General features: G+C 46.1%; 1 protein-coding gene across 4 annotated transcripts in view; it reads left to right on the top strand.

The window, feature by feature from the left end:
• The window catches only part of MLLT10 (MLLT10 histone lysine methyltransferase DOT1L cofactor), a 188,600-nt gene that overhangs the window by 152,017 nt on the left and 22,043 nt on the right, over positions 1-14,540 (top strand). For all 4 annotated transcript variants that reach the window (XM_040434434.1, XM_040434433.1, XM_040434435.1 and 1 more), the window contains one exon: positions 12,967-13,072. In XM_040434434.1, coding sequence (XP_040290368.1) covers positions 12,967-13,072 — 106 coding nt within the window. The remainder of the gene's footprint in view (positions 1-12,966; positions 13,073-14,540) is intronic.

Raw genomic sequence — 14,540 nt, 5'->3', positions numbered from 1 at the left:
GAAAGAACCTTTACCATTTCAGTGTGTCTTGTTCCTATGGTCCCTGCCGGTGGATTCTTCCATGTGGACCACAAGGGCACTGAGGCTAGTCATTGGCTGCTGGGCTCAAGTGAATCCACAAAGGCCAACAGGGACATCTGAAGCCGTGGGAGATTTATTTATCTTGTCAAGGCTGTTTTATTACTGTTTTTCCCTCCTTTTTTCCTAGGCAAAACCTTTTAATCAGCTGGATGGCACATCATCGTAATAATCAGAGACTGAACATTTCCCAAGAGCCAGTTAACCAGTCTTTTAACTTTTTGGGTGGTTTTCTACCGATGATGTTGGAATTTTTAATTTTTTTGCTCACTGGCATTTATAAGAATCCAATGGCTCCTGGTGTGGTTGTCTAGTTGTCACCGAGTTATAGGTGTTATACAGTTATAAAGGTTAAAAAAAGATCTGAGCTGTGCCTGCCTATCAGATCCAGCTTCAGAAAGCCAAATCTAGAGCCTTTGTGAACATCATCCAACTTTTATTTCATCTTCTTAATAGGATTAGCGGTACAGAATGGTTATGGGTGAACTACTACTGTACCGCTAATTTTATTCAGAAGATGAAATAAAAGTTGGACGATTTTAATAAATGTTCTGAAATTGGATTTCTGACCGGTGGTCTGCGGTTGACTGAACCCTTTGAGCTGCAGGGAGAGCACTGTGGCGATTGTCCTTTTATTATTGCTTAATAGATCCAGCACTACCATTCCGGTTCTCCTGGCCGGACTCCGTTTAGGCTACTTTCACACTGGCGTTTTGGTTTCCGTTTGTGAGATTCATTCAGGGCTCTCACAAGCGGTCCAAAACGGATCAATTTTGCCCTTTATGCATTCTGAATGGATAAGGATCCGCTCAGAATGCATCAGTTTGCCTCTGTTCCGTCTCCATTCCACTTTGGAGGTGGACACGAAAACACTGCATGCAGCGTTTTGTTGTCCGTCTGACAAAACGGATCTGTTCTGACACACAATTTAAGTCAATAGGGACACACTATGCTACAATAGAAAACTGATCCGTCCCCCATTGACTTTCAGTGGTGATCAAGATGGATACGTTTTGGGTATGTTAAAGATAATACAAACTGATCCGTTCTGAACGGATGCATGCGGTTGTATTAACTGAACGGATGCGTTTGTGCAGATCCATGACATATTCACACCAAACGCAAGTGTGAAAGTAGCCTTACCCAGTTGCAGTGGTGATGGCTGCAGCCAATCTCTGGCCTCAGCAGAGGCCAGTGTTTGGCTGCAGTGGTCACTTGTTGTGACATCACCGCTGCAGCGGTAAACAGAGCGCGGCTAGGAGAATTTGAGTTGCGGAGCTGCATCTGAGGTGCGGAGATGAGAGCAGCTCACTTCTTTATTGCAGCCTATTCCCCATTGTTGTCTGGTTTATAAGTGAAACTGGACAACCCTTTTAAGAAATTGGATGAGATTACAAAAACATACTTCCCCTCTTCCAGAAAAAACACCATTAATGGGGCTAAGCTGCAATACTGCATGCAGCCAATGAGAAGAGTGGCGCTGTTTCTGGAAGACTCTGTTTTTGTAATCTTATACAACCCCTTTAATAACTTTTTAGCTGATTTCCATCCTGCTTGGTTGATAATTGAAAGCGCCATCTTTCCTAGACGTGTCCATGTGACTATACCTGGATAGATCTTGAGATAATTGTGCTTGTTATTGGGTATCAGGTAATGTACAGTCATAATTTCCTAAGTGGTTTCAAGTGACTCCCTGTAGTTTCTTAGTTTTACTGATCCTTTAATAATATGTGTACAGGGAACTATTCCACCAGAGCCGAGTGGTGCTTATACACGATGAGATTAGAGGTGCGGGCGCGCAGGTCTCTAGAACAGTAAGGCCTCATGCACATGGTCGTGTTACCACTTTATATTGTACAGAGCCAAAACAGGGCTCCCGTTCCCAATATACTACTGAGGCACACACAGGTTTTTCTCTTTCACGTTTCATACAAATTTGATCACATGCTGTATGTACTGTATGGAGGTACTGGACCCTAGTAGTGCTGCCTCCACTGGAGGATAGCTCCTTATATACAGAGACCCTGTGGCTTTGTACTGATCATACAGATTCCATGCACACGCATAGCTTGAAGGAGTCGTCCTTTGCAAGTGATGGATCAGGATAGGCCATCACTATCTGATTGGTAAGGCACGCAGCAGTTTTTGTCTGGCTGAATGCCTGCATTTTTTCCGGGTAGCATCCGAATCTCCGCCGGACCACATTATAGTCAATGGGTTATAGGACCAATGGGCATTGCGGTAACATCCGGGTCCAGATAGCTCCAACAGGCTGTTCTCTGCTGGAACTAATAACAATAATGTGAAAGAAGCCTAAGGGTCCAACACCCCGCACTCCCTGTACTATCTTAGTCCGATGTCCCGCACTCCCTGTAGTTTTAGTCCAACATCCCGCACTCCCTGTAGTATCTTAGTCCAATGTCCCGCACTCCCTGTAGTTTCCTAATCTGACACCCCGCACTCCCTGTAGTTTCCTAATCTGACACCCCACACTCCCTGTAGTTTTAGTCCAACACCCCGCACTCCCTGTAGTTTTAGTCCAACACCCCGCACTCCCTGTAGTTTTAGTCCAACACCCCGCACTCCCTGTAGTTTCCTAATCTGACACGCCACACTCCCTGTAGTTTTAGTCCAACACCCCGCACTCCCTGTAGTTTCCTAATCTGACACCCGCACTCCCTGTATTTTAGTCCGACACCCCGCACTCCCTGTAGTTTTAGTCCGACACCCCGCACTCCCTGTAGTTTCCTAATCTGACACTCGCACTCCCTGTAGTTTTAGTCCGACACCCCGCACTCCCTGTAGTATCTTAGTCTGATGTCCCGCACTCCCTGTAGTATCTTAGTCTGACACCCCGCACTCCCTGTAGTTACTTAGTCTGACACCCCGCACTCCCTGTAGTTTTAGTCCGACACCCCGCACTCCCTGTAGTTTTAGTCCGACACCCCGCACTCCCTGTAGTTTTAGTCCGACACCCCGCACTCCCTGTAGTTTTAGTCCAACACCCTGCACTCCCTGTAGTTTTAGTCCGACACCCCGCACTCCCTGTAGTTTCCTAATCTGACACCCTGCACTCCCTGTAGTTTCCTAATCTGACAGCCCGCACTCCCTGTAGTTTTAGTCCGACACCCCGCACTCCCTGTAGTTTTAGTCCGACACCCCGCACTCCCTGTAGTTTTAGTCCGACACCCCGCACTCCCTGTAGTTTTAGTCCGACACCCCGCACTCCCTGTAGTTTTAGTCCGACACCCCGCACTCCCTGTAGTTTTAGTCCGTCACCCCGCACTCCCTGTAGTTTCCTAATCTGACACCCCGCACTCCCTGTAGTTTCCTAATCTGACACCCCGCACTCCGTGTAGTTTTAGTCCGACACCCTGCACTCCCTGTAGTATCTTAGTCTGATGTCCCGCACTCCCTGTAGTTACTTAGTCTGACACCCCGCACTCCCTGTAGTTTTAGTCCAACACCCCGCACTCCCTGTAGTTACTTAGTCCGACACCCCGCACTCCCTGTAGTTTTAGTCCAACACCCCGCACTCCCTGTAGTATCTTAGTCTGATATCCCGCACTCCCTGTAGTATCTTAGTCTGATATCCCGCACTCCCTGTAGTTACTTAGTCCAACATCCCGCACTCCCTGTAGTATCTTAGTCCGATGTCCCGCACTCCCTGTAGTATCTTAGTCCGACATCCCGCACTCCCTGTAGTTTTAGTCCAACATCCCGCACTCCCTGTAGTATCTTAGTCCGATGTCCCGCACTCCCTGTAGTATCTTAGTCCGACATCCCGCACTCCCTGTAGTTTTAGTCCAACATCCCGCACTCCCTGTAGTATCTTAGTCCGATGTCCCGCACTCCCTGTAGTATCTTAGTCTGATGTCCCGCACTCCCTGTAGTTTTAGTCCAACACCCCGCACTCCCTGTAGTTACTTAGTCCGACACCCCGCACTCCCTGTAGTTTTAGTCCAACACCCCGCACTCCCTGTAGTTTCCTAATCTGACACCCCGCACTCCGTGTAGTTTTAGTCCAACACCCCGCACTCCCTGTAGTTACTTAGTCCAACATCCCGCACTCCCTATAGTATCTTAGTCCGATGTCCCGCACTCCCTGTAGTATCTTAGTCCGATGTCCCGCACTCCCTGTAGTATCTTAGTCCGATGTCCCGCACTCCCTGTAGTTTCTGTCCCTGTGAAGTGGACAGAGTTTGGACACTTCAGTAGGAGCAACATGGCAGTAACCTTCTCTGTCCACTTCACAATGGACGGATCAGTGTAGAACAGCTGATCAGCATGGTGTCAGACCCCCCACTGATCAGAGAGTGATGGCTTAACCTGTGGATAAAGCCATTTGTAAAGAGTTGTATATCTCCTTTAAGGCTAGGTCCACATGTGGTGGAAGTTTTGCCGCATTGAATCTCCGTCCCGATTCTGCAGCAAAATCCGTATGTCGTTCGTGAGCTGCAAATTAGTTGTGTACATCACTCCTATACATTAAATGGATGAATTTTTCCACGCAGATATTTTCTGCTGCTTGTGGTTGAGACATTTTAAACCCTTATTCATGTATGGTTCTGTAATTCACTGCCGTCTTGCAGTGGAATCCGCACCAAAAACCAGCAGCGTGTGAATGCCGCCTTCATCATTCCAACATCAACACTTTGTAGACACATTTTTCTTTTTTGCACACCAGCCTGATGAAGGGCTTTCCTTTAGCCCGAAACGTTGTATTGTTGTGCGCCACCATCTCTGGCTGAATAAATACACTCATTTGCATATCTTTCATTTGGAGTGCTGTCTATTTGTATATATAACACTTTATATACACGTTACCGTACACTGTACTGTCATCCGTTTCAAACCAGTCACATGTAAATGGCTTACCCCTAGGGTACGGGCACATGTGGCGGAATCTGAGCCACAGATTCTACTGCATTTATTTCCTGCAGATTTTCCTCTAAGCATTAATTGGATTGTGGATGTAGGATTCGCACGGCGGATGCAATGCTTTACAATCGCGTGCACTTTGCTAATACCGTAAAACAATGCGGTTTTCCACATGCAATTCTGTGGCAGTGTATCCACCACGTGTGAACATGGCCTTTCAGGTCCCACAGTGGTTACCCAGCTTTTCCACAGAATAGACAATATCATTGCTTCTTTTTTTTTTTTTTTTTGCATCTGTTTTGGCATCTTTTCATTTTGCCAGTGATTACAGCCCACTGATCATTTGTGGATCCTTGCCCGGTGGGTTTCAATGGCCTGGGTGACGCTGCAGGGTCCTGGAATTTCTCTCTATTCTGCAGAACATTCGCCATAAAGGGGCGTCCACTCTTGGGAGCCAGCGAAAGCTGATTTCAGCTGTGGAATTTTCCGGCTTGTCGGAATCCTCTGCCCTTAATGTGTATTGACAGGATGATTGCACTTTTTTAATAAATGCTTGCTATGGCCTGTTTTTACCGGGAGTGAAACATGAATCTCCCGCTTCACATTTAATCCCTGCGCTGCCATTAGCCCCGCAATGCAAAGGTGTTAATAATGCGCAACTTAAATATTTATTACTTTTTCCTTCTTGCCGAGGCTGGAGTGAGCCGCAGTTTGGCTGCACCCTTCTTCTTCTTCTTCTTCTTCTTTTTTTTCTTTTTGTGGATTCCATGTTTTGTAGTTGTGAATTACACATTAGGTCTGTGTAACTAGTTGTTTGCCAGTGGATTACGTGTTTTTGATATTGTATTTTTGCCACCGTTATATCATGCAAAATGTTAATGTAATGGTTGCCAAGTCTAGTTTTATACATTTTTATAATTTTTGCCTGATTTAACAAGCCTTTCTAATAAGTATTGTTTAAGGGTCCTTTTAAAGTGGGCGTTAACAGCCCGGTGCAACCAGAGATCGACCATGTAGCAGGTTGATCGCTGCTTGTTTAGAGGGATTTTACACGGGCTGATTGGTAGTACGATTGTTCATCCCCCATGCAGTTTGCATATTGCCTACAAGGGCTGACGATCAGCCGAACAAATTTTGTACAAGCACTAGCTCCCAATCATCACGTTAAGTCCTTAAGCTTCTACTTGTTTCAGGAGAACACCCAATATGGTAGCCATTTTGCATCTCAGGTGTGGCCTACAAGACCTGCCATATTGTAACGTAGCTGCTGTGTATAGGGACCGTTTGGAAACTGGATGACATCTTATGACCTCAGCAGATGGGCAGAAAAGCAGTTGGCATTTAGCTTGTGGTACCAAGAATAGGCAAGTAGCGGTGAGATGACTGTATCATGGATGGTCTTCATGGACCACACAACTGGAAATGGTCTCTGGCACCTCCAAAATGGTCCATGTACTTTCATCAGTCTTTGCATAAATCTATAGTACAGGTGAATATAAAAAACTATGTAATATTCGTTATCAGAGAAGAGGTTTCGCCCCATCCCCTCCACACAAACTAACATTTTTTTTCTGATGCCCATTTTAAGAGACAAGAGAGCTGTTGGCTGACTGAATCAGATTACATGTCCATGGACGAAGCAGAGGAGAAATGAGCTGCAAGATGTCAAAAGAGGCATTTTTCTCTGATAAAATATATTACAATGTTTTTCATATTCACTACTGATTTATACAAGGTTTGTTGAAAGTACAGTGACCTTTTAAGTGTTTTAGAACACATTGAAACCTGTCCAAAAGCCCTTTTATTTGAGTAGACTGGACAAACATTGAAGAAGTCAGTTAGACTCTTCTGGGAGACCAATTTTTTTCTTTGCATGGCAAAACTTACCAAAAAGTTGACTGCCTGACTCCCGGGATTTGTCCAGCATTGAATTCTAGAAGGAGAAATCACTTGTGACGATCAGCAGGCAATGTAGAGCGATGAATCTTCCTGCCTGTTGTGAAATCATTTATTTCCTTCACGTCTTGACAGTCTTGTTCAGACCCTTGCAGACTCCACCAGGTAATCGGATATATTTATAATGGGGTGTAAGCAGAATTGTCATAAATGTTCTTATTCTTTAGGATCTCATTGACATGATCGAGGCATAGGATGCTCGCCCACGTCCAGCCATGAAAGGGTTAAGCGGCTGAACCCTGGGCCGGCAGAGATGAGCAGCGCTGTGCAGTCAGAAGTAGTGACTCGGACAAAAGTGATGGCTGCGCCGAACAGCAGGGGCTTGTTACCATTCTCTTCACCGGCAAGTGTCAGGACAGTCACTAGGAATTAGCGTACAGCCGGTCAGAGAGACATGATGGCAAAAAGGGGCGAGCGTCTCTGAGTGGTGATCACGGCCTCGTGTCCAGGACGCCCATCCCTCTAATATAGGTGTATGCACTGACCTCTCGGGTTGCAGTCCTAGTAAGGGACTGTTCTTTTTGGCATGGAAAACGCACCATAAAATTGCAATTTTTTATATTGTTTACGTTTTTTTTTTTGTTTTTTTTTAATAGTACTCAGTTTTTTTCACACTTTTTTTTTCCTATAGAGAAGTCTATGAAAAAAATGCCATGCCCATGGTGCCAATTTATTTAAAAAAAAAAAAAATGCAAAGGGGGCCAAGAAACTATCTTAAAAATGTTGTCAGATCCCATGCCAGAATTCTGCTGGTAGCCACCTGGTGTCTGTCTCCAATTTTTTTTTTTGTGGGAGGCCACGCTGCCGTACACGCATCCGGGGGCTTAAAACCACGGCAACACCAAGACGGTTTAGCTGCAGTCAGTGGGGCTAAACGGTGAGTGGGTCCACGGCATTAAAAGTGAAAAAAAAATATGGAAATCTCTGCACTAACCTCCCGGTGTGTAGCCTGTTGAAGAAGATCTGTCCGCCCTCTCCGTTTTAGTAAGCAATGGGGGGGGGGGGGGGGGTCCCCATCCCGTCCCATCCCATTCAGCCTGGTAGGGAGAAGGGGAAATCAGGTACAAACCTTCTGGCCGCTTTCACACGAGACTCGGAGCGTGAGTATAAGACAGCTCCCGTCCTGACCTCCCAGCACTGCCGGGGTTAGCATTATATTGATTTATGATGCTATATAACCCTTAGAGGTCTGGAATGTATTGGATAATGCTGCTGCTTTAGATATCTGCTCAGGATAGGTCCTCAATATCAGATAGGTGGGCTTCAGACACAGCACCCCCACCGATCAGGCAGCCGCTGAAAACTATACTGTAGATGCAGAAACGGAAAGCTCCATCCACCGTGTAGTTTCTGGCGTCTGCAGGTCATCTCCCGTTCACGTGAATAGGACACGGCCACTACACAGTGCATCCGGCTCCATCCACTGTATAGTTTACAGTGCATGAAACAACTGGCGGTTGAAGCCCCACTGATTTGATTTGGCATCGATGACCAATCCTGAAGATAGGTCATCAATATCTATGTACTGGAAAGCGCCATTAATGGAGTCAAACTGTAGTACCAGGCGCAACATATAGACTGCGTGACACTGTTTCTGTAACAAAGATATATATATATATATTTAATTTATTTTTATATATTTTTTCAAATCCTTTTGAACCCCTTTGGCACTGCTCAGAGATTTCTATTACAGAGAAGCTGACACAATTTTGATCGTTTGGAATAGACCACTTCTCCTATATACGGTGTCCACCTTGTGCGACCAACATCTGGATGGAGTTTGTAAATTCCAAAAATATGCTGATAGGCTAATTGACTTCCTGCTAAATCATCCCTAATGTGCGCGTGTGTCTAAGATAGGGAAATTAGATTGTCAGCCTCAACGGGGCAGACGTGTGTAGCCTACAGAAAATGAATAGCATACGTTAAAATCATTTGGACTGCCTTGCCCTTTAAATAGATCCAGCACATGTAGTCCTCAAAGGGAATACTGCATATAGAGCATAAGGCCTCATGCACACGACCGTATGTGTTTTGCAGTCCGCTAACCGCAGTTCCACAAAACACGGATACCAGCCGTGTTCATCCTGCATGTCCCGCCCTTTTTTTTATATATATATATATATATATTTTCCAGGGCGGACATGTGGCTGCACAGATGCGGACAGCAGACCGATGACATCTGTCTGCTGCCGGCATTTTTTTGCTGCCCCTTAGAAATGAGAGGTTCCAAAAAAAATGCGGATCAGGCGCGGACCGAAAATAGGTTCGTGTGCATGGGGCCTAATAGAAGGACGTATGGCTGAATTCACATCATTCTAGCTTCTGTTTAGAACTGAAGCCTCAATTCCCCGCTAAACCCCCCCCCCCCGGTCATGTCAGACACCATCAGCACCCTTTGGACCCATGTGGACTTATTAATGGGGTCCTTTGGGTTCCAACATGTTTTCCATCATTTTGAGCAGTGCAGCCTGTGGTGGCAGTGTGAACAGAGCCTTACTCATACCCATTGCATCTAACCATTTATTTCTTGTATGCTTCCCTTTTTTTCAGTACATTTGTGTATTTCTACTTTTAGCCCCTTTATGTGTTCCACCAGACTTTGGGCGATTAGACAGGCAGATCCCGGGGGTAAGCGGCTCTTGGTCTGCTCCCCCATTCCTCTCCGCGCTGGGGTAAGGACCGTTCTGCTGCCCCCGATTGAACTTGTTTGGTTTTTAAGGATGCCTTTGTGGCCGCGGTGCACAAGTTGCTTCTGTTCCTGCAGGATGACAGACACAGGAATGTTCTTAGAAAGGCAGTGGTGTGTGCGGCCAAGGAGGGAGAGCGTTTTTATTGCAGCGGATTATGCAAGACTTTGGCTGCGTATGTTGGAGGGGTCATTTTCACGTGTTTGGCACAGGTCCCAGTACAGGCCTTTTTCGAGCAGTGGTTAGCGACATGAATGAATACAAAAGTTTTGAAGGGCTGTTCAGTAAGTAGGGCTGGGACGCTGCCAAAAAATCCAGCTCCTTGTTTGAGGTCAGGGCAAAGCGCCTATTTGTGGAACTGTCTATTGTGTCGAACACGTCCTCCTCCTCCTTCTCCTGCTCTCCTCCTCTCGAGGAGCATGGAGCCAGGCAGAAAAAGGAAGCAATCAGACAGCGTGCAGATTTCGGAGGGACGACGGCGCACAGTCCTATGCCGTCATGCGGGGATTGAACGGTGCGTCTGAAGACTGAGCCCTCTGACCCCCGCAGCCGGCTTGAGATGTTAGACGGGCCAATTGTTGGCGAGACATCTGTTGTCTACCTGTTCTTGCGTTCTGAAGGGTTTAATAAGATTAAATCATTAACAGGATAACCACATGGTCGCCATACCCCAAGGTCCCATTATTTGGCAGGGCACTTTGGGGGTGAATGCAATCCTTCATACTGTGTAATTACTTTAGTTCCCCACTATTACAAGCAGGGGGGGCTGCATTATATCGGCCAATTAACTCATTTTATAACATCCGTCCTCCATGCTGGTCCAGTCTTCCTGGAGGTGGAGTGAAATTCCTGAATTCTTGTCATTGGACTGCATGGGGAAGGGATGCGCACAGTGACGTGTTCCATATTGGATACGGTATACTGAGCTGCGGATTTAAAAATCTGCGCGGCAGGCCAATTTATACTTCAAAGATTAAAAAAAAAGTGTACATTAGATTTGTCTCTTCTCATACAGTTTGCTGGTAGTGGACTATACTGCGGTATTTCCGGTGGCAAAACAGTGCATAATCTGCACCATGTGCAGTCATCCTAAGGGTAAATTATCCGATGCAGATTTCGCCACAGAGGGTGCATCCTGCTTTGAAAATGTGTGGGAATGCACAGCTTTCTTGTCTGCAGAATCCTTGTCGGCGGCATTCTTGTTGGCGGCATTCTCGTCTGCAGAATCCTTGTCGGCGGCATTCTGACATTTTTTCACAGATTTATTTTTTTCCCAGTGTGTGTGGATGGGGTGTTTAATACCGTATCCACATGTATGGTGCTGTGAATTGGCACACATTTGTGGCGTCTCCTGTTACCGTGCTGAGTAGGTTCCCTTCATAATGGCATGTTGTCCAGCCTAAGAAATTAGATTGTTAGCCTCTGGGGCAAAGAATAAACCAGGTAAATACATTGACTGTGGCTAATGGGATTGCTGACTGATTTGGTTTATAGACGCTGTCCACAGGAAAGCGAAATCCGTGGCCACAGCGGTATTATTATTTATTATTAAAGCGCCATTCATTGCATATGAGAAGGGCTATGCATACAGTAAATCCGGCGGGTCGCGATAGACTCCGTCCCCTCTGCTAAGCCACGCCCCTTTCCCCACCACCTTAGAAAAGTGAAAAGCTGAAAAATCACCAAATTGTGGCACAAATATTCCGGGCACCACATTTTGCAACTTTTTCTTTGCTGGCATAGTCTTGATTAATGCCCCTGGTTGTGTCCTAACCTCAGGGGAGTCCTCCAGTCTTTTCCTATATGCCAGTATAAGGGATGCACGGGCACGAGCCATTGCTGAGCTGGTATCATGTATTCAGAGAAGCAGCTCGTGTTTGTCATCTATTGGCAAAATGTCACATCTCGTATCGTTCCCATGTCAGTGAACGTGCATTGATCTGCGGACCACGATGTGCATGTCTTGCCCCACATTCCTCCAAAGCAGCTCGTAAAGAGGAGCCGTCACCTCCGCGGACATGTCGGTTCTAGTAACTACTTGCATCCCCCATGTAATAGGTTCTGCAGCACCTATTCTTATGACTCTATGTTGGGCCATTTCCCAATTATTCCTGCTAGAATTTATGAATGATTTGCTAGAAATTTGCAGTGAAGATCCAGATGGGTGTTACCTTTTGGGGGTGGAGATGTTCCTGCACAGTCTGACAACATCCAATCGGTGACAGACTGTGCAGGGACCCTGGGAACACCCAGCTGGACCTTTAATGCAATCCATTCATAACTTCTTGCAGGTATAATGGAGGAAAAGTAAAACATAGAGCCATAGGAATAGCTGTTGTCAGCTTATTCATAGATTCTAATAGGAATAACTGAGGAGTGGAGAAGATGCTCCAGAATTGTTATTTCATGGGGAATACAATAATTTACTAAAAAATTAGACTTTTTAGGAGAGATGATAGGATCTTTATAAGTTTCTGTTCACGTTTGTGTCATGGTTTATGTTACAAAGGCGCACTAGTGCAGGGATGGCCAACCTGAGGCTCTCCAGCTTTTGCAAAACTACAACTCCCATCATGCCCAGACTGACTACAGCTATCAGCCTACAGCAGGGCATGGTGGGAGTTGTAGTTTTACAACAGCTGGAGGACCGCAGGTTGGCCATGCCTTCTCTAGTGGATCTGACACACGATAGACACCGGTGACGCCCACTGCACTCCATTGACTCTGTGGTGTTATAACCAATGTGTTGCACTGCATGCAGATCGGTCAGAATGACAGCATGTGAACGCAGATGTGAACAGGGCCCAAACTAGGCTACTACCATAGCTGCCAGTACAACAACACAATATAGGCGGGCAAATTTGCACATTAGGCTACATGCACACGACCGTATGTGTTTTGCGGTCCGCAAATTGCAGATCTGCAAAAAAAACAAAAAACGGATGACATCCGTATGCCATCTGTTTTTTGTTTTTTTTTGCGGATACATTGTAACAATGCCTAAAACAGACAAGAATAGGATATGTTCTATTTTTTTTGCGGGGCTACGGAACGGACATACTGATGCAGACCCATCGAAATGTATGGGTCCGCATCCTATCCGCAAAAAAAAAACAGAATGGACACTGAAACCAACAACGTTCGTGTGCATGTAGCCTTAGAGGACTTGTAAAGGCAGGTGAGATCCCCTGTCGGTGCTGTCATGTCATTTGGGGTCACCCAGCTTTCCCAAGAACAGATAGTACGAAGAATGGACTGAATATAATTGTATATGCCTGCTGCATTAATAGTTATGAATATCGTGTCAACTCTCACCTGTTTTCTGACTTTCTGAATACACTAACAAGTCTTTTCACTGCAGGTAAATTCTCTTCCTGGATCCTCGGCGACGGTGACGTCATCTCATCTCAGCGGAAATAGGCAAAATCTCACCGCGTCTGTAGGGCTGACTGAAAACAGCCAGACAGGTAAAGACCACCCTATAGATCTGTAGAACCACCCTACATTGCAAGTGAATGGCCGACCATGCAGTACATGGATGGCCCAGGTCTTCTACAAGCAAGACCCCCTCTTTGTTAGTGGCTCCCCGCTGTTGCTAATGGAAGGGGATCCTGAAAACGTATATAACCAGAAGTTTGTCTTGTCGATCCAAACCCCTTTAAGAAAACCCTAACCTTTAAAATTTGATTTGTTGTGGACTGGAGTTAGGAGAAACGGACGATAGGCTTAAAGGGGTTGTGCAGCCAGTACCTATAGATGACCTATCCTCAGGATAGGTCATCAATATCTGATCGACGGGGGTCCGACTGCCGGGACACCCGCCCACCAGCTATTTGAAGGGGAGGCGGCACTGGTGAGAGCTCTGCCGCCTCAAGGTTCCACTGCGCGTCGTCTCGCTCCTGCTCGTCCCTTTCACTTATAACACTGCGCCGTTGCTACTAGTGAGACGATGTGCGGTGTAATCTCGAACAGGAAGCTGCGCTCTCACGTTTGCCGTCTCCTCTTCAAACAGCTGATTGGCGGAGCTGCCAGGAATCGGACCCCCGCCATTCAGATATTGATATCGATGATCAACTTTTTATTTTTTATACCAATACCAATGTAAAACAAAAAGTGAAGCAACTTTGCAAAATTGCTTTTATAAAAAAAAAAAAACGTATATAATACGAAGCAACTTTTTAATTGAAAATGAGCAGCTACAGCTCCTTGTGTGTCTGCATGGTAAAAAAAAATCTGTGTATTGGAAGGGAAGATACTGTAACTGCAGGACCAGACCACACGGTTTGTTTGCGGTCTGTTACCATGGAGACACATAGGTTAAATAGGAGCTGTAGCTCATTTTCAATTAAAAAGTTGCTTCTTTTTATATATATTTCTGGAGGTGGACGTCTCCTCTAAATCAGACCCTATACGCAGTGTTGCCTTTGCCATGGTTCGCTATGACACATAGGTCCTTTATTACATTTACCTCATTTGATTTTTGGGTAAGTTGCTGCGAGTCAAATCCATTTCCCTTCCATATTTTTAATAAAGCACATCAACCAACGCACAAGAACACCAAATGCCTACCTTATTGTCACCACTGCCCGCAGACTTACGGTGACCCCTCACTATCTGGACTTTGACAGGAAGCCATGAGCCAGCATTGTCCTCGCACATCTGCAGGCTCTGGTCTCCATCCATTTGTCCTTTCCTTGAGGAGAAGTTTCTGCTTTCAGAGCTTCCTTGACATGTCCTGCCTGTCACCACTATTTGCAGGAGGGGGGATGGTTTAACCAGTGCACCAAGCATGGATCAGCCTTGTCTTTGCCAGCCGAGGGTCAGAGGTCGTTTTCCTCAGAATTGGGGAAGGGGGGGGGGGGGGGGATAACCTCGAGAGGGGCCAGCCGGGGATGGAGCCTTTGTTTCTGGCTACAGGCGAGTTCTTACGCTCAC

The sequence above is a fragment of the Bufo bufo genome, chromosome 5 (assembly GCF_905171765.1).
Source record: "Bufo bufo chromosome 5, aBufBuf1.1, whole genome shotgun sequence".
NCBI classification, from domain to species: Eukaryota; Metazoa; Chordata; class Amphibia; order Anura; family Bufonidae; genus Bufo; species Bufo bufo.
The sequence above is the reverse complement of the archived record's forward strand: the minus strand, read 5'-3'. Positions and strand labels throughout refer to the sequence as shown.